This window comes from Mytilus galloprovincialis, chromosome 12 (assembly GCF_965363235.1).
Source record: "Mytilus galloprovincialis chromosome 12, xbMytGall1.hap1.1, whole genome shotgun sequence".
NCBI classification, from domain to species: Eukaryota; Metazoa; Mollusca; class Bivalvia; order Mytilida; family Mytilidae; genus Mytilus; species Mytilus galloprovincialis.
In genome coordinates, this window is record NC_134849.1 from 1,033,851 (window position 1) to 1,057,701 (window position 23,851).

The 23,851-nt window shown below is 32.3% G+C and overlaps 1 protein-coding gene across 1 annotated transcript in view; it reads right to left on the minus strand.

The window, feature by feature from the left end:
- LOC143054234 (uncharacterized) overlaps window positions 1-23,851 on the minus strand; it is a 66,712-nt gene that overhangs the window by 20,277 nt on the left and 22,584 nt on the right. The window contains exons 2-3 of the mRNA XM_076227164.1: window positions 20,541-20,809; window positions 7,089-7,318 (exon numbers count right to left, since the gene is read on the minus strand). Of these exons, the coding sequence (XP_076083279.1) occupies window positions 7,089-7,318; window positions 20,541-20,748 (438 nt within the window). The 5' untranslated portion in view covers window positions 20,749-20,809. The remainder of the gene's footprint in view (window positions 1-7,088; window positions 7,319-20,540; window positions 20,810-23,851) is intronic.

Sequence of the window (23,851 nt, forward strand, 5' to 3'; positions counted from 1 at the left end):
GAAATGATACTAGTTCTAACCCATTGTTACTTGAGACTCACAGGAGCACATTTCTTCAGCATGACAATCCTTTTATTACAAAACCTATTGAGGAAGAGGTGAAATCATGTGAAGGACCTTTATCAGTACAGGAATGTCTGTCTTCTCTTAAACATATGAAGAACTCTAAATCACCTGGTATAGATGGATTCACTGTTGAATTTTATAAATTTTTCTGGAATGATATTAAATTCCCACTTGTAAGATGTTTAAATGAGGCTTTAGAGTATGGAAAGTTCTCTATCACTCAAAGACAGGGACTCATTACCTGTATACCAAAGGAGGGTAAGTCAAAGTTGTATCTTAATAACTGGCGACCTATCACACTGCTGTGTGTAGACTATAAGATAGCTACAGCCAGTCTAGCAAATAGATTTAAAAAGGTCTTGGTAAATATAATTAGTCAAACACAAAAAGGTTTTCTTAAAGGTAGGTATATTGGCGAATGTACTAGATTTATTTATGATCTAATGGAAAAGATGGAAGAAGACGACATTCCTGGACTTTTACTTTTAGTCGATTTTGAAAAAGCTTTCGACACAGTCGAATGGTCTTTCATATATGAGGCTTTGCAGTTTTATGGATTTGACCATACATTTATAAATTGGATTAAGGCTTGCTACTGTGATGCTTCTAGTGCTGTGTTGAATAATGGTTATATTTCAGATTTTTTTTCATTAAAAAGGGGGGTCCGTCAAGGGGATCCTCTGTCTCCTCACCTATTTATTTTAGTGCTAGAATTACTAAGTGCAGCTATTAAAAATGACCCTGAGGTTGCAGGTGTAACAATTAATGACTCTGAATTTCCGTTGAGTCAATACGCTGATGATTCTTCCGTAGTCCTGGATGGTAACCAAAAATCCCTAAATCAGTGTTTATACTTGTTTGATAAATTTTCAGAATGTGCTGGACTTAGGTGTAATGTTGACAAAACCGAAGCCGTATGGATTGGGTCAAAAAAGGGTAGTATGGAAAAACTTTTGCCAGAAAAAAATCTTGTTTGGAACCGTTCTGGGAGGTTTAAACTACTAGGTATATGGTTTGAACTTGCTAAAATGGATAAAACTCTATGTAATTTTACAGCCAAGATAAACAGTATCAAGTCATTACTCAATACTTGGGCTTATAGAGAACTGACATATATTGGGAGGGTTGTAGTTATTAAGACTTTAGCACTTCCTATTTTGGTCCAAGTTCTGACTGTCCTTCCTAACCCCCCAGAAGGGGTTTTGAGGGAGATTCAGAATATATTTTTTAACTTTTTATGGAAAGGAAAACCTGATAAAGTGAAAAGGGCAGTGATAATGTCCGAACACTGTGATGGTGGTCTTAAGATGCCCAATATTTATTATTTTTGCTATAGTGTAAAAATGTCTTGGCTGTATAAATTATTAGATCCCCAAAACTACTCTCCTTGGAAAGTCTTGCTACTTAGTTATATACAACTAGAGGCTCTAAAGAGCCTGTGTCGCTCACCTTGGTCTATGTGCATAATTTAAACAAAGGACACAAATGGATTCATGACAAAATTCTATTTTGGTGATGGTGATGTGTTTGAAGTTCTTACTTTACTGAACGATTTTGCTTCTTACAATTATATCTATCATGAACTTTGCCCATTAGTAACAGAGAACTATATTTGGTAAAAATTTACATAAATTTACCAAATTAATGAAAATTGTTAAAAATTGACTATAAAGGACAATAACTCCTTAAGGGGTCAATTGACCATTTAGGTCATGTTGACTTATTTGTAGATCTTACTTTGCTGAACATTATTGCTGTTTACAGTTTATCGCTATCTATAATAGTATTCAAGATAACCAAAAACGGCAAAATTTCTTTAAAAATTACCAATTGGAGGGCAGCAACCCAACAACCAGTTGTCCAATTCATCTGAAAAATTCAGGGCAGATAGATATTGACTTGATTAACAATTTAACTTCTTGTCAGATTTGCTCTAGATGCTTTGGTTTCATAGTTATAAGCCAAAAACTGCATTTTACCCCATTGTTCTATTTTTAGCCGTGGCGGCCATCTTGGTTGAATGGCCAGGTCATCGGACACATTTTTCAAACTAGATACCCCAAAGATGATTGTGGCCTAGTAGTTTCAGTGGAGATTTTGTAAAAGATTACTTAGATTTATGAAAAATGGTTAAAGATTGACTATAAAGGGCAATAACTCCTAAACGGGTCAACTGACCATTTTGGTCATGTTGACTTATTTGTAGATCTTACTTTGCTGAACATTATTGCTGTTTACAATTTATCTCTATCTATAATAATATTCAAGATAATAACCAAAAACAGCAAAATTTCCTCAAAATTACCAATTCAGGGGCAGCAACCCAACAACCGATTGACCGATTCATCTGAAAATTTCAGGGCAGATAGATCTTGACCTGATAAACATTTTTATCCCATGTCAGATTTCCTCAAAATGCTTTGGTTTTTGAGTTATAAGCCAAAAACTGCATTTTACCCCTATGTTCTATTTTTAGCGGTGGCGGCCATCTTGGTTGGTTGACCAGGTCACGCCACACATTTTTTAAACTAGATACCCCAAAGATGATTGTGGCCAAGTTTGAATTGATTTGGCCCAGTAGTTTCAGAGGAGAAGAGTTTTGTAAAAGATTACTTTAATTTACAAAAAATGGTTAAAAATTGACTATAAAGGGCAATAACTCCTAAACGGGTCAACTGACCATTTTGGTCATGTTGACTTATTTGTAGATCTTACTTTGCTGAACATTATTGCTGTGTACAGTTTATCTCTATCTATAATAATATTCAAGATAATAACCAAAAACACCAAAATTTCCTCAAAATTACCAATTCAGGGGGAGCAACCCAACAACCGATTGACTGATTCATCTGAAAATTTCAGGGCAGATAGATCTTGACCTGATAAACATTTTTATCCCATGTCAGATTTCCTCAAAATGCTTTGGTTTTTGAGTTATAAGCCAAAAACTGCATTTTACCCCTTTGTTCTATTTTTACCCGTGGCGGCCATCTTGGTTGGTTGACCAGGTCACGCCACACATTTTTTAAACTAGCTACCCCAAAGATGATTGTGGCCAAGTTTGGATTAATTTGGCCCAGTAGTTTCAGAGGAGAAGATTTTTGTAAAAGATTACTTTAATTAACGAAAAATGGTTAAAAATTGACTATAAAGGGCAATAACTCCTAAACGGGTCAACTGACCATTTTGGTCATGTTGACTTATTTGTAGATCTTACTTTGCTGAACATTATTGCTGTTTACAGTTTATCTCTATCTATAATAATATTCAAGATAATAACCAAAAACAGCAAAATTTCCTCAAAATTACCAATTCAGGGGCAGCAACCCAACAACCGATTGACCGATTCATCTGAAAATTTCAGGGCAGATAGATCTTGACCTGATTAACATATTTACCCCATGTCAGATTTGCTCTAAATGCTTTGGTTTTTTAGTTATAAGCCAAAAACTGCATTTTACCCCTATGTTCTATTTTTAGCCGTGGCGGCCATCTTGGTTGGTTGACCGGGTCACGCCACACATTTTTTAAACTAGATACCCCAATGATGATTGTGGCCAAGTTTGGTTTGATTTGGGCCAGTAGTTTCAGAGGAGAAGATTTTTGTAAAAGTTAACGACGACGGACGACGACGACGGACGACGGACGACGGACGACGACGGACGCCGGACGCCGGACGCCAAGTGATGAGAAAAGCTCACTTGGCCCTTCGGGCCAGGTGAGCTAAAAATTTTCTAAGTTAAAAAATAAGCTTAAAGCTGAAAACAATACTGAAATTTTGACCCAGTCCATATGGCTGAATCCAAACATCAAAATAGATGGCAAGATGATTTTGAGGTTCAAATATGTTGAAAATAGTATATTCTTCATTAATGATCTTATGTCAGATAATAATACATTATTCTCATATGATGATTTAAAAAAAAGTATGATATCAATACTAACTTTGTAGAATTTTATAGTATTTTAAGTGCGATTCCAAAAAGATGGAAAACTATAATAGAAGGTAGTTCAAAACTGGAAATTATTGAAAATAAATTAATAGATAAAGTTAAAAAGGAACCAAAATCTTGTAAATTTTTCTATACATTATTTTTGGAGGATAATAAAGTGTTATCTTTATCTTCCCACAAAAATGGGATAGAGATTTAGATATGCAGATTGAGGATTGGAATGCTATTTATTCCATGCCCTTCATCATAACCAGAAACTCTTTTTTGCAAAACTTCCAATTTAAGATTGTTCATAGGATTCTACCATGTAATTAATTTTTATTGAAATGTAAATTAAAAGAAACTGAACTTTGTACTTTTTGTTCAGAAATTAAAGAAAATATTTTTCACATTTTTTGGGAATTGAATGTATCACAAAACTGCTGGCTATCCGTAATAGATTGGATTAAAAATTATGACATTCTCCTGCCTTTCAGTGCAAAAGAAGTCATTTTAGGTGTGTCTGAGGATTTTGTCAACAGTAAAATAGTTAACAATATTTTGTTGTATTTCAAATATTATATATACAAATGTAGATGTAAGAACATATTCCCCACAAAATGTGGAGGGGTAGAATATTTAAAATATTGGATTAATATAGAAAAATACTCTGTATGTTTCTTAACCCCTGTACAAAAAGTAACCAGATGCTCCGCAGGGCGTAGCTTTATACGACCGCAGAGGTTGAACCCTGAACGGTTGGGGCAAGTATGGACACAACATTCAAGCTGGATTCAGCTCTAAATTTGGATTGTGATTAAATAGTTGACACAGCATAGGTTTCTGACACAGAATGAATGTGTTCTAATGAACTTAAAATTTTTGTTTTCTCTTAGAGCAATTCACTATGCTGTTGAATATTAATCCTCTCAAAAAAATGTTTGAAGAAATTTTCATTTTATTTATGAAATTTCATTTCAAATGAGATAAAAATTGAACCCATTTTTTTTAATCACATCCCCCTTTCCCTTATTCCAAATTAATCTCAATTAAATTTCTAATGGAGTTTGCAACAATAACTACTCGTTTAAATACATCATAAAATATTAAGATGTAAAAAAACTGCTTGTTATCACTGAATGGTAAAGAATATTTGAATTTATCAGTTGGTAGTAAAAAGTGAATATACATTGTATATAACAAAGATTTGAGTTGATTCTGGACAAAGAAAGATAACTCCAATTAAAAAAATATATTGCTATTTCACAATATTGTGCAATTAGATATTTCTTGCTTACTATTCTGGACAAAGAAAGATAACTCTTATTAAAAAAAAATATTGCTATTTCACAATATTGTGCAATTAGATATTTCTTGCCATTGTGCAATACTGTGCAATTGAAAAGACTTGCTATTGCACAATACTTAATATAATATTTTAGATCCTGATTTGGACCAACTTGAAAACTGGGCCCATAATCAAAAATCTAAGTACATGTTTGGATTCAGCATATCAAAGAACCCCAAGATTTCAATTTTTGTTAAAATCAAACTAAGTTTAATTTTGGACCCTTTGGATTTTAATGTAGACCAATTTGAAAACAGGACCAAAAATGAGGAATCTACATACACAGTTAGATTTGGCATATCAAAGAACCCCATTTATTCAATTTTTAATGAAATCAAACAAAGTTTAATTTTGGACCCCGATTTGGACCAACTTGAAAACTGGGCCAATAATCAAGAATCTAAATACATTTTTAGATTCAGCATATCAAAGAACCCAACCGATTAATTTTTTGTCAAAATCAAACTAAGTTTTATTTTGGACCCTTTGGACCTTAATATAGACCAATTTGAAAATGGACTAAAAATTAAGAATCTACATACACAGTTAGATTCCGCATATCAAAGAACCCCAATTATTCAATTCTTGATGAAATCAAACAAAGTTTAATTTTGGACCCTTTGGGCCCCTTTTTCCTAAACTGTTAGGACCAAAACTCCCAAAATCAATACCAACCTTCCTTTTATGGTCATAAACCTTGTGTTTAAATTTCATAGATTTCTATTTACTTGTACTAAGGTTATGGTGCGAAAACCAAGAAAAATGCTTATTTGGGTCCCTTTTTGGCCCCTAATTCCTAAACTGTTGGGACCTAAACTCCCAAAATCAATACCAACCTTCCTTCTTTTGTGGTCATGAACATTGTGTATAAATTTCATTGATTTCTATTAACTTAAACTAAAGTTATTGTGCGAAAACCAAGAATAATGCTTATTTGGGCCCTTTTTTGGCCCCTAATTCCTAAACTGTTGAAACCAAAACTCCCAAAATCAATCCCAACCTTTCTTTTGTGGTCATAAACCTTTTGTCAAAATTTCATAGATTTCTATTAACTTAAACTAAAGTTATAGCGCGAAAACCAAGAAAATGCTTATTTGGGCCCTTTTTGGCCCCTTATTCCTAAAATGTTTGGACCAAAACTCCCAAAATCAATACCAACCTTCCTTTTGTGGTCATAAACCTTGTGTTAAAATTTCATAGATTTCTATTCACTTTTAATAAAGTTAGAGTGCGAAAACTAAAAGTATTCGGACGACGACGACGACGACGACGACGACAACGACGACGACAACGACGACGACGACGACGCCAACGTGATAGCAATATACGACGAAATTTTTTTCAAAATTTGAGGTCGTATAAAAATGGATCAGAAATGTCATTTGTTAGAAGCAGCTTTTATTTAATTTATTTGATTAATTAACAAAATCTTTTTGTAATATTTATATCTATATCTTATTATATATCCATATGACTTAATTGATTTATCAAGTATTACTTTATTTTTAAAATGTGTATCGAATACTGTAGTATGTAATTTCACATGTTTCATCATCAAAAATAAAATAATTACAAAAAAAATGTATGCAAGTTATTTGTCAAACGGTCTCTGAGTATTGTGAATGGATGGAGAATATGATAACAAATAATTTTTACAGTCGTAAAAAAACACTGAAATGTTCTAAAAATGTCCAACATGTCAAATATAAATGAAAGTATCAATATTGTAGATCCACAGTTACCTCTGATATATCTCTCCATGCTGTATTGAAATAAGTAGTTTCTATTGTATTACTATCATGATGAGCTAGTTTATTCCTGTAATATTTTATCCTGGCTAGATCAGATCCGGAAGTTGTTTCCACTGGTAGTGGTAGACTGTCAAATCCATTGATTGGAGGATTGATAGATGTCAAGTTTCTGATTAAACAGATCATCAACGTCTCATCAAATGTTTTGGAATCCGGAACCCCTGTAACATCAAAAGCAACAGAAATGTATCACTTATAATCCTAAAATCAGTGTTAAAAGGTGTTATGCTGGAGTATTTCACTCACCATTTTATTATAAATATTATGTAAAACTAATTACAGACAAAATAACCTTTAAAAATACTGACAAAAACTATTATATCTTTGAAATAATCAATAATTTCATTTACATGTATAAGAGGACAAGGTTTTTTAATTTGTAGCCTGTTTACAGATTTTTTGCGTGAAAGATTCGAATCAGTCAGTATATGGTATTTTTTTTTTATAAGACATATATATATAGAATTACTGTGTACTTCAGCTTTATTACAATATTTATGCTCTCCTCTTTTTATCATCATTCTTTATGTTATGGGGACAATCATTTATTCTCTGTTGTTTTAAACATACAAGGCATGTCATCCTCATATAAGTTCGTAGAAGGGGGATTATGCTCATTTACTATCAGGACATAAATGGTCATTACAGGATGAGCGAAAAATAAACATATTGCACAACAAATACAGTTTACCACTCGGGAAGCAGACCCGTCCAATGTGAAAGACGAGATATTGGATTCGTCTTTTTTGCCAGTTAACCCCACTTTTGATATATCTAAATGAATGAAAAATTTTCGTACAACCTATGAAACAAGAAAATTTCAAATAGTTCGTGGTAATCTTCTGTTATTTTTTATTTAAAGTCTTTATCATTAGGACGGGACCGTTTTATAAGTATTTAAGAATGAAACAGCTTAACAATTTAAAAGTAAACCATTATAGGTCTACGTACGGCCTTCAACACGGAGCATTGGCTCACACCGAACAATAAGCTATAAAGGGCAATCTGTCGACACCTGTATCTTGGCATTGCACAAGGTTGTATTTTTCTCTGACTGTTTATATATATGACATCTTTACACTAAATCCATTGAATGTTGGATGTGTAATGATTGATAATTTAGTCTTAGATACATGATTTCTTATTAGTTGTTACTGGCTTTGAACTAGCTGTCAGTAACTGCAAGTACTCTCAGATCTGTACTTTGTCTTTTTGTTGTTGGGATGTACGAGTACCACGTCCACTTGTTTTTGTTAGATGTATTTCTATTTGTATCCATCGGCTGAGTTAAGCCTTTTTCAACTGATCTTTATAGTTAGTTCTTATGTTGTACTATTACACCACTTAGTCTAGTCAATTTAGTGAACAACCTGGAACTAATTGCAACACAAAGTTTTTCTTTGAAAATCAAGTCTGTTACTATCTATGAACAACATACTAAAATTATACAAAATTAAAGAACCTTAGAGAGCACGCTCACATACCCCATGTCCTGCATTGTCATTGGAGAAATTAAATAAGTGTAAGAAAAAAAATTGTATGAGAAAAAATATGGAATAATAATTTCCTGTCAATATACACATCTACATAGTATGTCCTTATTATCTACAAAATTTCATGAAATTCTGTTGTGTGGTTTCAGAGGAGTTGAGATGAAAACTGTTGCAGGGGTACATTCAAGCAAATATGTTTAAAGGGGCATAACTCCTAGAAAAAAATATGTTATTTCCTGTCGATATGCACATCTACATAGTATGTCCTTATCATCTACAAAGTTTAATGAAATTCTGTTGTGTGGTTTCAGAGGAGTTGAGATGACAAACTGTTGAAAAAGTACCTTAAAGCAAATAAGTTCAAAGCGATGTAACTCCTAGAAAAACTAGAGGCTCTAAAGAGCCTGTGTCGCTCACCTTGGTCTATGTGCATATTAAACAAAGGACACAAATGGATTCATGACAAAATTGTATTTTGGTGATGGTGATGTGTTTGAAGTTCTTACTTTACTGAACGATTTTGCTTCTTATAATTATATCTATCATGAACTTTGCCCATTAGTAACAGAGAACTATATTTGGTAAAAATTTACATAAATTTACCAAATTAATGAAAATTGTTAAAAATTGACTATAAAGGGCAATAACTCCCTAAGGGGTCAATTGACCATTTAGGTCATGTTGACTTATTTGTAGATCTTACTTTGCTGAACATTATTGCTGTTTACAGTTTATCGCTATCTATAATAGTATTCAATTAAGATAACCAAAAACGGCAAAATTTCTTTAAAAATTACCAATTGGAGGGCAGCAACCCAACAACCAGTTGTCAAATTCATCTGAAAAATTCAGGGCAGATAGATATTGACTTGATTAACAATTTAACTTCTTGTCAGATTTGCTCTAGATGCTTTGGTTTCATAGTTATAAGCAAAAAACTGCATTTTACACCTATGTTCTATTTTTAGCCGTGGCGCCCATCTTGGTTGAATGGCCAGGTCATCGGACACATTTTTCAAACTAGATACCCCAAAGATGATTGTGGCCTAGTAGTTTCATAGGAGATTTTGTAAAAGATTACTTAGGCCACGGTTTTTTAATTTGTTGGTTTACGGATTTTCCCCATGAAAAAGTCGGGTCGGTCGGTCGGGAAAAAAAAGAAAAAAAAATCATCTTTGAAGACAGAAAAATATGCAAAATCAATATATATTTCACCTTTCTAACAATATGTTTGTTATGGCTTTTTATCATCATTTCTTAAATTTTAGTTCAATGAAATATTATTGCTCAGCTGTTATAAATATCGCATGACATTGTCTAATAAGTTACAGTAAAAAAAAGGGGGGTGCACGGACAAAGATGAAATTAAATCGTCATTTCAGAAACAAGAAAAATAGATTCGCGTAGCTCTTAATCAATTCCAGAAAACTTGATGAATAATGATCTTCAAGCACGAAAACTGATAAAGAAAAAAATGTAAAAACGTCGTACGAAAATAAGTTTCAACACACGTGTCAACCAGGTGCTCCACAGGGCGCAGCTTTATACGACCGCAGAGATCGAACCCTGAACAGTTGGGGCAAGTATGGACAAAACATTCAAGCGTGATACAGCTCTGAATTTGGATTGTGATCAAATTTTTGACATTACATGTTTTTTTTTACACAAAACAAATGTCAAGATTTTACAAATCAATTAAAGATTTCTTCTTCAAACTTTTTAAATCTAAAATTAAATAGTTGACACAGCATAGGTTTCTGACACAGAATGAATGTGGTCTAATGAACTTAAAATATTTTTTTTGCCTTTGAGCAATTCACTATGCTGTTGAATATTAATCCTCTCAAAAAAATGTTTGAAGAAATTTTCTTTTTATTTATGAAATCTGAAATGAGAAAAATTTAAACCCCCACCTTTTTTTTCACATCCCCGTTTCCCTTTTTCCAAAACTGATATCAATTCAAATTTCTAATGGAGTTTGCAACAATAACTACTCTTTTAAATACATCATAAAATATTAAAATGTAAAATAAAGTGCTTGTTATCACTGAATGGTAAAGATTGGTTGGTAGTAAAAGTGAATATACATTGTTTATTGTATAAAACAATAAAAAAAACTTCATCAGCAACATTTTATATTGGCAAATTTCCAATGAAGTTATTTACATAAAGTTATTGGCAAATAAAAATAGAAAATGACATCATAGTCATGTCTGGCAAATGTCCAACATACATTATCTAAAAACATTTTAGATATGATAAGGAAAAAAAGCTTCATCAGCAACATTTTATATTGGCAAATTTCCAATGAAGTTATTTACATAAAGTTATTGGCAAATAAAAATAGAAAATGACATCATAGTCATGTCTGGCAAATTTCCAACATATATTATCAACTTCTATTCTATACAAAGAAAGATAACTCCAATTGAAAATTAATTGCTATTGCACAATATTGTGCAATTAGATATTTCTTGCTATTGTGCAATACTGTGCAATTGAAAATTTCTTGCTATTGCACAATACTTGATATGGAATCCTGATTTGGACCAACTTGAAAACTGGGCCCATAATCAAAAATCAAAGTACATATTTAGATAAAGCATATCAAATAAGCCCAAGAATTTAATTTTTGTTAAAATCAAACTTAGTTTAATTTTGGACCCTTTGGACCTTAATGTAGACCATTTGAAAACTGGACCAAAAATTAAGAATCTACATACACAGTTAGATTTGGCATATCAAAGAACCCATTTATTCAATTTTTGATGAACAAAGTTTAATTTTGGACCCCCATTTGGACCAACTTGAAAACTAGGCCAATAATTAAAAATCTAAGTACATTTCTAAATTCAGCATATCAAACAACCCCCAGGATTCAATTTTTGTTAAAATCAAACTAAGTTTAATTTTGGACCCTTTGGACCTTAATGTAGACCAATTTGAAAACGGGACCAAAAATTAAGAATCTGCATACACAGTTAGATTCGGCATACCAAAGAACCCCAATTATTCAATTTTTGATGAAATCAAACAAAGTTTAATTTGGACCCTTTGGGCCCTTTATTCCTAAACTGTTGGGACCAAAACTCCCAAAATCAATACCAACCTTCCTTTTATGGTCATAAACCTTGTGTTTAAATTTCATAGATTTCTATTTACTTAAACTAAAGTTATTGTGCGAAAACCAAGAATAATGCTTATTTGGGCCCTTTTTTTGCCCCTAATTCCTAAACTGTTGGAACCAAAACTCCCAAAATCAATCCCAACCTTTCTTTTGTGGTCATAAACCTTGTGTCAAAATTTCATAGATTTCTATTAACTTAAACTAAAGTTATAGTGCGAAAACCAAGAAAATGCTTATTTGGGCCCTTTTTGGCCCCTTATTCCTAAAATGTTGGGACCAAAACTCCCAAAATCAATCCCAACCTTCCTTTTGTGGTCATAAACCTTATGTTAAAATTTCATAGATTTCTATTCACTTTTACTAAAGTTAGAGTGCGAAAACTAAAAGTATTCGGACGACGACGACGACGCCAACGTGATAGCAATATACGACGAAAAATTTTTCAAATTTTGCGGTCGTATAAAAACCTAATAGACTCGTCCATTGGAAAAACGAGATTATCGGGTCAATCTGTTGTCTCGCATTCCCGTTTTTTATCCAAATGGACGATAATTTTTTTATTATCTATGAAACAAGAAAATTCCAAATGATTTGTTAATATTCAATACTTCAACTTGATGCCTTCAACCTATCACATTTGGACAAGTCTATTTCTATGAGATGATGCATCTTACGGACTGATGACAAATAAGGGAAACGAACTTATTGTGTAATTGGTTTTAAACACAAGTTTCGTTCCGCAAAATTATTTGTGCAAACGACATTTCAAGGTCAGTTATTATGATAATTGATTTGTCTATATTTAAAAACGTAAACTGGAAGTTTTATTTTTTCACAACAGCAAGTGTTATCAATTTTGTTAGTGATTAATGCATTTCATTTCATAAAAAAAAATTATTTTAATTATTTTTCAGGGATAATGCATTTCTTAGGGTCGGCGGGAATAAAAAAGCATGAAAAGTCAATTTTATTTTTATTCTGGAAATCGGCAAAATCGGGTCGGCGGATCCGTAAACCAACAAATTAAAAAATTCTGGCCTTAGATTTATGAAAAATGGTTAAAGATTGACTATAAAGGGCAATAACTCCTAAAGGGGTCAACTGACCATTTTGGTCATGTTGACTTATTTGTAGATCTTACTTTGCTGAACATTATTGCTGTTTACAATTTATCTCTATCTATAATAATATTCAAGATAATAACCAAAAACAGCAAAATTTCCTCAAAATTACCAATTCAGGGGCAGCAACCCAACAACCGATTGACCGATTCAGCTGAAAATTTCAGGGCAGATAGATCTTGACCTGATAAACATTTTTATCCCATGTCAGATTTCCTCAAAATGCTTTGGTTTTTGAGTTATAAGTCAAAAACTGCATTTTACCCCTATGTTCTATTTTTAGCCGTGGCGGCCATCTTGGTTGGTTGACCAGGTCACGCCACACATTTTTTAAACTAGATACCCCAAAGATGATTGTGGCCAAGTTTGGATTAATTTGACCCAGTAGTTTCAGAGGAGAAGATTTTTGTAAAAGATTACTTTAATTTACGAAAAATGGTTAAAAATTGACTATAAAGGGCAATAACTCCTAAACGGGTCAACTGACCATTTTGGTCATGTTGACTTATTTGTAGATCTTACTTTGCTGAACATTATTGCTGTTTACAGTTTATCTCTATCTATAATAATATTCAAGATAATAACCAAAAACAGCAAAATTTCCTCAAAATTACCAATTCAGGGGCAGCAACCCAACAACCAATTGACCGATTCATCTGAAAATTTCAGGGCAGATAGATCTTGACCTGATAAACATTTTTATCCCATGTCAGATTTCCTCAAAATGCTTTGGTTTTTGAGTTATAAGCCAAAAACTGCATTTTACCCCTTTGTTCTATTTTTAGCCGTGGCGGCCATCTTGGTTGGTTGACCAGGTCACGCCACACATTTTTTAAACTAGATACCCCAAAGATGATTGTGGCCAAGTTTGGATTAATTTTGCCAAGTAGTTTCAGAGGAGAAGATTTTTGTAAAAGATTACTTTAATTAAGGAAAAATGGTTAAAAATTGACTATAAAGGGCAATAACTCCTAAACGGGTCAACTAACCATTTTGGTCATGATGACTTATTTGTAGATCTTACTTTGCTGAACATTATTGCTGTTTACAGTTTATCTCTAACTATAATAATATTCAAGATAATAACCAAAAACAGCAAAATTTCTTCAAATTTACCAATTCAGGGGCAGCAACCCAACAACCGATTGACCGATTCATCTGAAAATTGCAGGGCAGATAGATCTTGACCTGATAAACATTTTTCCCCATGTCAGATTTGCTCTAAATGCTTTGGTTTTTGAGTTATAAGCCAAAAACTGCATTTTACCCCTATGTTCTATTTTTAGCCGTGGCGGCCATCTTGGTTGGTTGACCGGGTCACGCCACACATTTTTTAAACTAGATACCCTAATGATGATTGTGGCCAAGTGTGGTTTGATTTCGCCCAGTAGTTTCAGAGGAGAAGATTTTTGTAAAAGTTAACGACGACGGACGACGGACGATGGACGCCGGACGCCAAGTGATGAGAAAAGCTCACTTGGCCCTTCGGGCCAGGTGAGCTAAAAATGAATTGTAATTTCCTGTCGATATGCACATCTACATAGTATGTCCTTATTATCTTAAAAGGTTTCATGAAATTCTGTTGTGTAGTTTCAGAGGAGTTGCGATGACAAACTGTTGCAGTAGTACATTAAAGTAAATAAGTTCAAAGGGGAGTAACTCCTGGAAAAAAAATTGAATCGTAATTTCCTGTCTATATGCACATGTACATAGTATGTCCTTATTATCTAAAAAGGTTTCATGAAATTCTGTTATGTAGTTTCAGAGGAGTTGCGATGACACTGTTGCAGTTAGAACATTGAAGCAAATAAGTCCAAAGGGGCGTAACCTTTAGAAAAAAAATTGAATCGTAATTTCCTGTCGATATGCACAACAACATAATATGTCCTTTTCATCTAAAAAGGTTTCGTGAAATTCTGTTGTGTGGTTTGAGAGGAGTTGCGATGACAAGAAACAGGACTGACGGACGGACTGAAGGGTCAAAAGCATTATACCCTCCGCAACTTCGTTGCATGGGTTATAAATATATTTTGCGGAAAGTGGTGTACTTAATCAAAATTTTTTGTGGTAAAATTGAGGTTAAATGAATTGCTTCCCCTTATTTGCCAAAGTTGAAAAAAAAAATTATACAAAAAATGTTCAGTATTTTTTTTAAACAGTTGGAATAATACAATACAATACATAATTATCTCAATTTAAAAGAATAATATTACAAATGCATCACTTTCTTGTTTAAATATTTGTATATTTGAATAAAGATATAGACCCCGATTGTGTTCTGCTATTTTACAATCCAGGAATCTAATTCTCCACCACAGTGTTGGTATGTAACCTATAGATGGAAAACTGTACTGAATTAGATTAACCAACTTAGTCACAATCTTACTCGGTATGTGAAAGAATTTTGCCTGTGTGTTAAAGGTACTGACAGTTAATTTTTTGTTGGGGGAGGGGTTCTCGAAACATATGAACCCTGAACGGTTTGGGCAAGTATGGACACAACATTCAAGATGGATTCAGCTTTAAATTTGGATTGTGATTAAATAGTTGACACAGCATAGGTTTCTGAAACAGAATGAATGTGGTGTAATGAACTTAAATTTTTTTTTGCCTTTGAACAATTCACTATGCTCTTAAATATTAATCCTCTCAAAAAAACGTTTGAAGAAATTTTCTTTTTATTTATGAAATCCGAAATGAGAAAAATTGAACCCCCCACCCCCAATTTTTTTTTCACATCCCCCTTTCCCTTATTCCAAAACTGATCTCAATTCAAATTTCTAATGGAGTTTGAAACAATAACTACTCATTTAAATACATCCTAAAATATTTAAATGTAAAAAAAGTGTTTGTTATCACTGAATGGTAAAAATTGTCTTAATTTATCAGTTGGTAGTAAAAGTGAATATACATTGTATATATATTGTATAAAACAATGATTTTTAAAAGTTGATTCAACTACTTTTCTGGACAAAGAAAGATAACTCCAATTTAAAATTTCTTGCTATTGTGCAATATTGTGCAATTAGATATTTCTTGCTATTGCGCAATACTGTGCAATTGAAAATACTTGCTATTGCACAATACTGTGCAATTGAAGATTTCTTGCTATTGCGCAATACTGTGCAATTGAAAATTTCTTGCTATTGAAGATTTCTTGCTATTGCTGAATACTGTGCAATTGAAAATTTCTTGCTATTGCACAATACTTAATATAATAATTTTGGATCCTGATTTGGCCCAACTTGAAAACTGGGCCCATAATCAAAAATCTAAGTACATGTTTAGATTCAGCATATCAAAGAACCCAATAATTCAATTTTTGTTAAAATCAAACTTACTTTAATTTTGGACCCATTTTGGACTTTAATGTAGACCAATTTGAAAACGGGACCAAAAATTAAAATTCTACATACACAGTTAGATTTGGCATATCAAAGAACCCCAATTATTCAATTTTTGATGAAATCAAACAAAAGTTTAATTTTGGACCCTTTGGACCTTAATGTAGACGAATTTGAAAACAGGACCAAAAATTAAGAATATACATACACAGTTAGATACGGCATATCAAAGAACCCCAATTATTCAATTTTTGATGTAATCAAACAAAGTTTAATTTCAGACCCTTTGGGCCCCTTATTCCTAAACTGTTGGGACCAAAACTCCCAACATCAATCCCAACCTTCCTTTTATGGTCATAAACCTTGTGTCAAAATTTCATAGATTTCTATTTACTTAAACTAAAGTTATAGTGCAAAAAACCAAGAAAATGCTTATTTGGGCCCTTTTTGGCCCCTTATTCCTAAACTGTTGGGACCAAACTCCCAAAATCAATCCTAACCTTCCTTTTATGGTCATAAACCTTATGTTAAAATTTCATAGATTTCTATTTACTTATACTAAAGTTATTGTGCGAAAACCAAATGTCTTCAGACAATGACGACGCAGACGACGAAGCCAACTTGACACCAATATACGACCAAAAAATTTTTAATTTTTGCGGTTGTATAAAAAGAATAATGAGTGTTAAATATTTTTTCACAAAAGCTCCTCAAGGCAAATAGCTACTCATGTAATTAGTGACGATCTCAGTACTCACGACACAATTACTTTTGGCTTCATAAAAGACTGTTATAATAATATAAATATATTTGGCCGAAACATAAATCTTTACATACATGTCTTCATAATAGTATAAAGAAGAATACCAATACATATACAAATACTAATACTTATTCAGTTAATCTAGAATAATGCACATAATGGCGGGCCAAAAAATTAAATATCCGTCAAACAAGCAAATAGCTATTAGAACTCAGTGTCTTTTTGTTAATTGGTTATACTCTGCGCTTATCTTTTTGAGTCAAGCCCTTTCCAACTGAGTTTTACAATTTGTTCTTATGTTGTTTGCCATTTCAAAGCTGTTCCTGATTATGGGAGGGATTAGTGCTCGCAAACATGCTGCACACTATTAATATGATAATTACAAGAAAGTGGTCCTTTATTATTTGGTGGTTATTGTTTGCTGTCTTTTATATTTTAACGATGATCTATTAGAGTTTGTAAACATCCAGAACTAGTGTACAAAATAATTAAGGGGTCAGTAGTGAGCTGAAGCCTACCTCCGTGTGCCGGATTAACTTGCAATGTTAAAGACCCATTATAGTGGCCTTGGTTTCTCTTTGACACATTCCCTGTTTACGTTTTCAAAATTCACACTGGAAATGACAAAGATTTTGAAATTTTCGTTTTTTATGCCCCTCACTTAATAGGGACATTATGTTTTTGGTCTGTGCATCCATTTGTCATGTTTGTTAATCCGTCTGTCTGTCCCACTTCGGATTAAAAAATTTTGTTAAAGTTTTTGGTCAAGGAAGTTTTTGATGTAGTTGAAGTCCAATCAACTGGAAACTTAGAACACATGTTCCCTATGATATGGTCTTTCTAATTTTAATGCCAAATTTCACGGTCCACTGAACATAGAAAATGATAGTGCGGGTGGGGTATCCATGTACTATGTACACATTCTTGTTTTGTAATTAGTTCGTAAAACAAAACATTTCACACAACAAATTGTTGATTATTGATATTGATAATAAGAGGAAAACATAGATGCATATAAACATAATATAATATAGTCTGTCTATAAAGATCCTTGTTAAAAGTTTTAACCATGAATAACCGAGCTTATTATTTCTATTTTTCACAATTTTTCTCTACAAATCACATTTTACACAAGAATTACATTTTTTTTAAATACTAATAACTATAGGACTTCAAATAGTATTTTCTCTTTAGATCCCAATTCCAAAATTTAAACCATCAATAACCGAGATTTTTCATTTCCAGTTTTCGGGTTTTCTGTCTTAAAACATATATTCAACCAAAATTACCCAAATATTAATATTGATAACTGAAGGACTTCACAAAATGAACATAAAATAGTATGTTCTTTTTTCTATATAGATCAAATTTCAAAATATTAACCATTAACTACGGAGATTTTCTACGTTTCCAGTTTTCAACGTTTTTTCGCTAAAAATCACTCATTTCACCTCAAAATTACTTCCTTATGAATAATAAAAACAAGAGGACTACATAATAGTCTATTAAGATAAGGTTTCCTGTCTTTAACAAGCTTAAGGTCTAAAAATGTAACCATAGATAACAATCTTTCTTCTTTTCCAGTTTTCAGCATTTTTCTCTACAAAACCACATATTTCACCCAAAAATAACCTTTTCCGCAAATTATATCAATGTATATAGTTTTAGTATGTTGTTGGTACAAGTCTATATTATAATTTGCACTAAAAAAAAAAAACTTGTGTTGCAATTTGTTGGAGGTTGAGTGATTTTAGGGCTAAATTGACTAGGCTACACTGTCCTAGGTTAGGGGTAGGGTTGGGATCCTGCTAACATGTTTAACCCCCCCAATTCTGTATGTACGTGCCTGTTCCAAGTCAGGAGCCTGTATTTCAGTGGTTGTCGTTTGTTGCTGTGTTACATATTTGTTTTTGTTCATTTTTTTGTACATGAATTAGGCCGTTAGTTTTCTCGTTTGAGTTGTTTTACATTTGTCATTTCGGGGCCTTTAATCATGTTTATAGCTGACTATGCAGGATGGGCTTTGCTCATTGTTGAAGGCTGTACCGTGACCTATAGTCGTTAATTTCTTTGTCATTTGGTCTCTTGTGAAGAGTTGTCTCATTGGCAATCATACCACATCTTCTTTTTTCTATTTATTGTGAAGTGCTTCAAATAAAACATAGGTTTTCGTTCCGTAAAATTATTTCATAAACAACATTTCCAGATCTTTTTGAATATTAGAGATTTTTATTTAACACGAACAAAAACAGATTATTTTCATTTAACACAACAATTTATCATTTCTGTTTACTTTTAACAAGAGTGCATACGCTGAAATGTCTGGCCTGTTTTATTCATCATTGATTTTATTTTGAAAGTCTGTAATATGAAGGTTTTACTACAACAGTCAAGGGTATAACTTAAATAAGTTATTAAAGAAAATAACATACATGTTGTTATTACAGATAATTTGATGAGTTGTCTACTCTTTGTTTCTAAAATTTCTTCATCTGTAGTAACATATGTTTGTTATTTAGTAAATAATCATAAGTATTTTCAATTTTGGTGGGCACTTGCGAATTCTTGAAACTTTGCCCAGTAACTTAATACATAGCCTTGATAACTAGTTTTCAAACTAAATTAAAACATTTTTAATCAACCATGGTAAATCAATGAGACAAGGATTTCAAGTGATGAAACTTAGCTGTTATAACAAGGCTTAGTTATTACAGACATGTAACTTATTACATGTATTATATGAGACACTTGGGAATTACTTGGAAGCTTGCGCTGAACCACATTATTTCTTACAATAAATTAAAATACATTGTGATTATTATTACATAGAGACAATAATAATATCAATAGAACTTGTATACAATTTAACAAAAAAGGGCCGTGAAAAATATGGAAGTTTCTTAATTTATTTTCACAGAGGAACTAGATATGATGCACTTAAACAGCTCTGAATTTAAACTGTTTAATATACCGGTAATGGCATAATACGAAATTAATTACCAATAGTTTAGACAACCAACATTGACACCCTCCCCAATACAAAAAAAAATTATTTGAATTAATAATATACAAGACAATTACATTTATTATTACAGTGATTATGACAATGATACATGTAAAATATTAACCTAACACCAAAAGCACATTAAATTGTTATCTTACTTAGTTGTGAAATATTTCAAGTAAAAGTAGGACCTGGAATTTAGGTTGTGGACCTTTCTGTTTGGAGTGTCAAAGGTCCTGGACCTTCCAGTTACATACCACATGCTAATTTGAACCCCTGCATTTAAATGGTTTCAACATAGAACACACTTACTCAAGTGTTGTTCCTTTATACATCTAGTCCATCGATACAGAAGTGAACTTAATTAAGCAACATGTATGAAAAAGAAATTAGTAATAACAAAGTATTGAAGATGTTCATTTACAAATAAGATATTTTTTGTTTAGTAGCCATCACCAGAAAAAAAAATTGTGAACCACATGTTAATGAAATCTTAATTTACAAAATTTCTGCAGTCACATAAAGACCTACCATTTGTCAAAAGATTCCACTGAGCCTGGTTTATGATTCTCTTTTTTTTCAAGTCCAAAAGAGTGTTGTGGCTTGTACTTAGTGTTGAGGGTAGAGAGGTAGGTGGAAATTCTCTGTCAAAATAAGTACGGACTGCTCTAGGTGTCACTCCTCTCAATAACAAGGCTAACCGGACATAATTCTCCTCTTCTTCAGATAGAGACGCCATGATTTCAGATTGGCTTTACAATAGAAACCTATATCATTGTTACTTAATGATTCAAGTGTTCCTGCAAAAAATAAAAGATGTCACTGAAACATGAAAATGATATGGCGATTAGTAACTAGAGGCTCCAATGATGTTGATATGAAACCGGGTGGAAATAGGCATGAGTATAACAACCACTCGGTTGTAAAGATATGTAGATTCTTTATTAAAGGTTTAAGGTGACATCATCAAAATAACTTTGTCTCATATAAAGGCCATACAAAACACAATCATAAAATACTATAAACACAAGTGCAAAGAAAGATAACTCTGACCTGTACAAACAATCATTTTATCTTATTTGTAGATCTTGTCCTGTTGATCTTTATTTCTTTATTTCAGTTTCTCTCTATCAAATATTGTTTATAAACAAATTGAACTTAAAAAAAGAGTAAACATTGTTGTTTTTAAGAGCAATAAGGAGTCGACAAAATTTGAGCCATGTAAATTGACCTATTTGTAAATCTTTGTCCTGCAGATTTTTGCTAGCCAAGAGTTACAATCTAGCCTCCTATTGAGAGGAGGGGCAGGATCATATTCCTTGGCTAGTGAAGATGATAATTTTACATTTTAGTTTTTCTCTTTTTATTTGAGTTTCCAATATAATGAAATAGCAAAAACTGAAAATTATTGTCATTTAAGGGGAATAACTCCAATAACAGTCAAGGGTCTAACTTAAATAAGTTATTAGAGAAAAATAACATACATGTGTTATTACAGATACTTTCACGAGTTGTCTGCTCTTTATTCCTTAATCTGTAGTAACATATGTTTGTTGTTAGTTAATATATCAAAATATATTTATATTTTTAGTGGGCTCTTGGGATTTCTTGAAACTTTGCGCAGAAACTTAATGCATAACCTTGATAATTAATTTTCCAATTCAATTAATACATTTTTGATCATGTTGATCAACCATGGTAAATCTATGAGACAAGGCTTTTAAGGGATACACTAAGCTATAATAACAAGGCTTAGTTATTACAGGCATGTAACTTATAAAATGAGACACTTGGGACTTACTGGGAAGCTTGCTCAGAACCTCATTAAGTCATTATGTCTTACAGTATATTAAATACATTGTGATGCATGTCTGAGAAATGGCTTTGAAGAGATGTAGAAAAGCTGTAATAACACATACCCTTTAGTTATTACAGGCATATATTTTTTGTAATAACACATACCCTTTAGTTATTACAGGCATATATTTTCTGTAATAACACATACCCTTTAGTTATTACAGGCATATATTTTCTGTAATAACACATACCCTTTAGTTATTACAGGCATATATTTTCTGTAATAACACATACCCTTTAGTTATTACAGGCATATATTTTCTGTAATAACACATACCCTTTAGTTATTACAGGCATATATTTTCTGTAATAACACATACCCTTTAGTTTTTACAGGCATATATTTTTTGTAATAACATCTATAGGTGTACTATACATGATTGGCAAATTATAAACTGTTATATCTTTCTAAAGTTTAGTATTTATACATGGTATACATAAAGACAATATTAATACCAGTAGAACTTGTATACAATTTAACAAAGTAAAGGATGTATATTACCTCTTTGAAACATGTAACATACATTTATATGTTATCACAGTTTTTTGATATTTTACAATGTAGCCCACAATAACGTCATGTATGTTATTTTTCTCTAATAACTTGTACACCGTGTATCATTGTACAGCTGATATAGGTACTAACCAAGCGGTCATGATCAATTTTGAACTGACACGGTAACGAAAATCTTTGTTTTGTTTTATGAACATTCAGTGTACATTTCTATACATCTGAAATTCCTGCTCCAAAATAATTTTCGCATCGATTTTTTCCTATTTATAAGACAACTTTTATATTCTAGTTAGAACAATTAACTTTTAAATGCACAAATAGTTGTGAATGTCAACACCAACCTTCAATTTCGATACAATTGTCGAGACATTTACATGTTTTAAATGAAAGAAGGCTAATACAGGGCAAAAGTAAAAGTTACCAATCATAAACCTTCCTGTGATTACTCCTTCCTTGAAACTTTTGGGGTAATAAACGAGTATGAACATTTTGTTTTTGTGTACGGTGTACAGCAACTTAACTATGCACCGTACAGAAGGATTTATGTGGTCAGCTAAACACCGTACACAACGCTTCTTATCTGAATAAAATATCGAAAAAAAACATATGCATGAAAGATTGCAATGCCAATTATTGATACACTGTACAACTATACTTATTACACACACACAGTGGCTTTCTATCAGAAAAAGAGTTGCAATTAATATAGAATTATATTAGATGAGATGAGTGCCAACTTCTTTGAAAAGTATTTGCACATGTTTTTAGTAATGGTTCTTGTTTTGGGTAAATAATGAGACATTTCTAATCATCAACCTATGACCAAATCATTTCTTAAAACAACAATTATGTTTAGATTGAGGTACACATTGAGATTATGTGAACAAAACACAGATTTTTGTTACTGTGTGAGGTCAAATCAATCACGCCCGCTTGGTTAGTACCTATATCCTCTGTACTGATGATACACAGTGACTTATTTAAGTTAGACCCTTGACTGAATAAGGAGTTGTCTGACAATTTTGGTAGAAGAAAGACTAGCTACATATACACATGGTAGATATATATATATGGCAGATCTGGACATCCAAATATTTCTGCATTACATGTATCAGATTTTCTCTAATTATAATAATTTTCACATAAATATCTTACCCCACATGTACTATCTTAACCCTTGGTGGCAAAGTTGGTTGTAAGGATTGAGAATCCAACATACCTTTTTTAAATTTAAGCTACCCAAAGAAATGATTGATGACAAGTTTGGTTCCAGTTGTCCAAGTAATTTCAGAGGAGAAGTTAACGCAAAATTATACAAAGGAAGATATCAAGTGATGAGAACTGTCAACTGGTTCTGTTTACCTACTGGTTCCCAGATATGATCCAAATGGGTCAATATCCCTAATGCGCCTCAGAGTGAGGAACTCAACTATAAATAGAAATAAAACTAGAGGCTCTAAAGAGCCTGTGT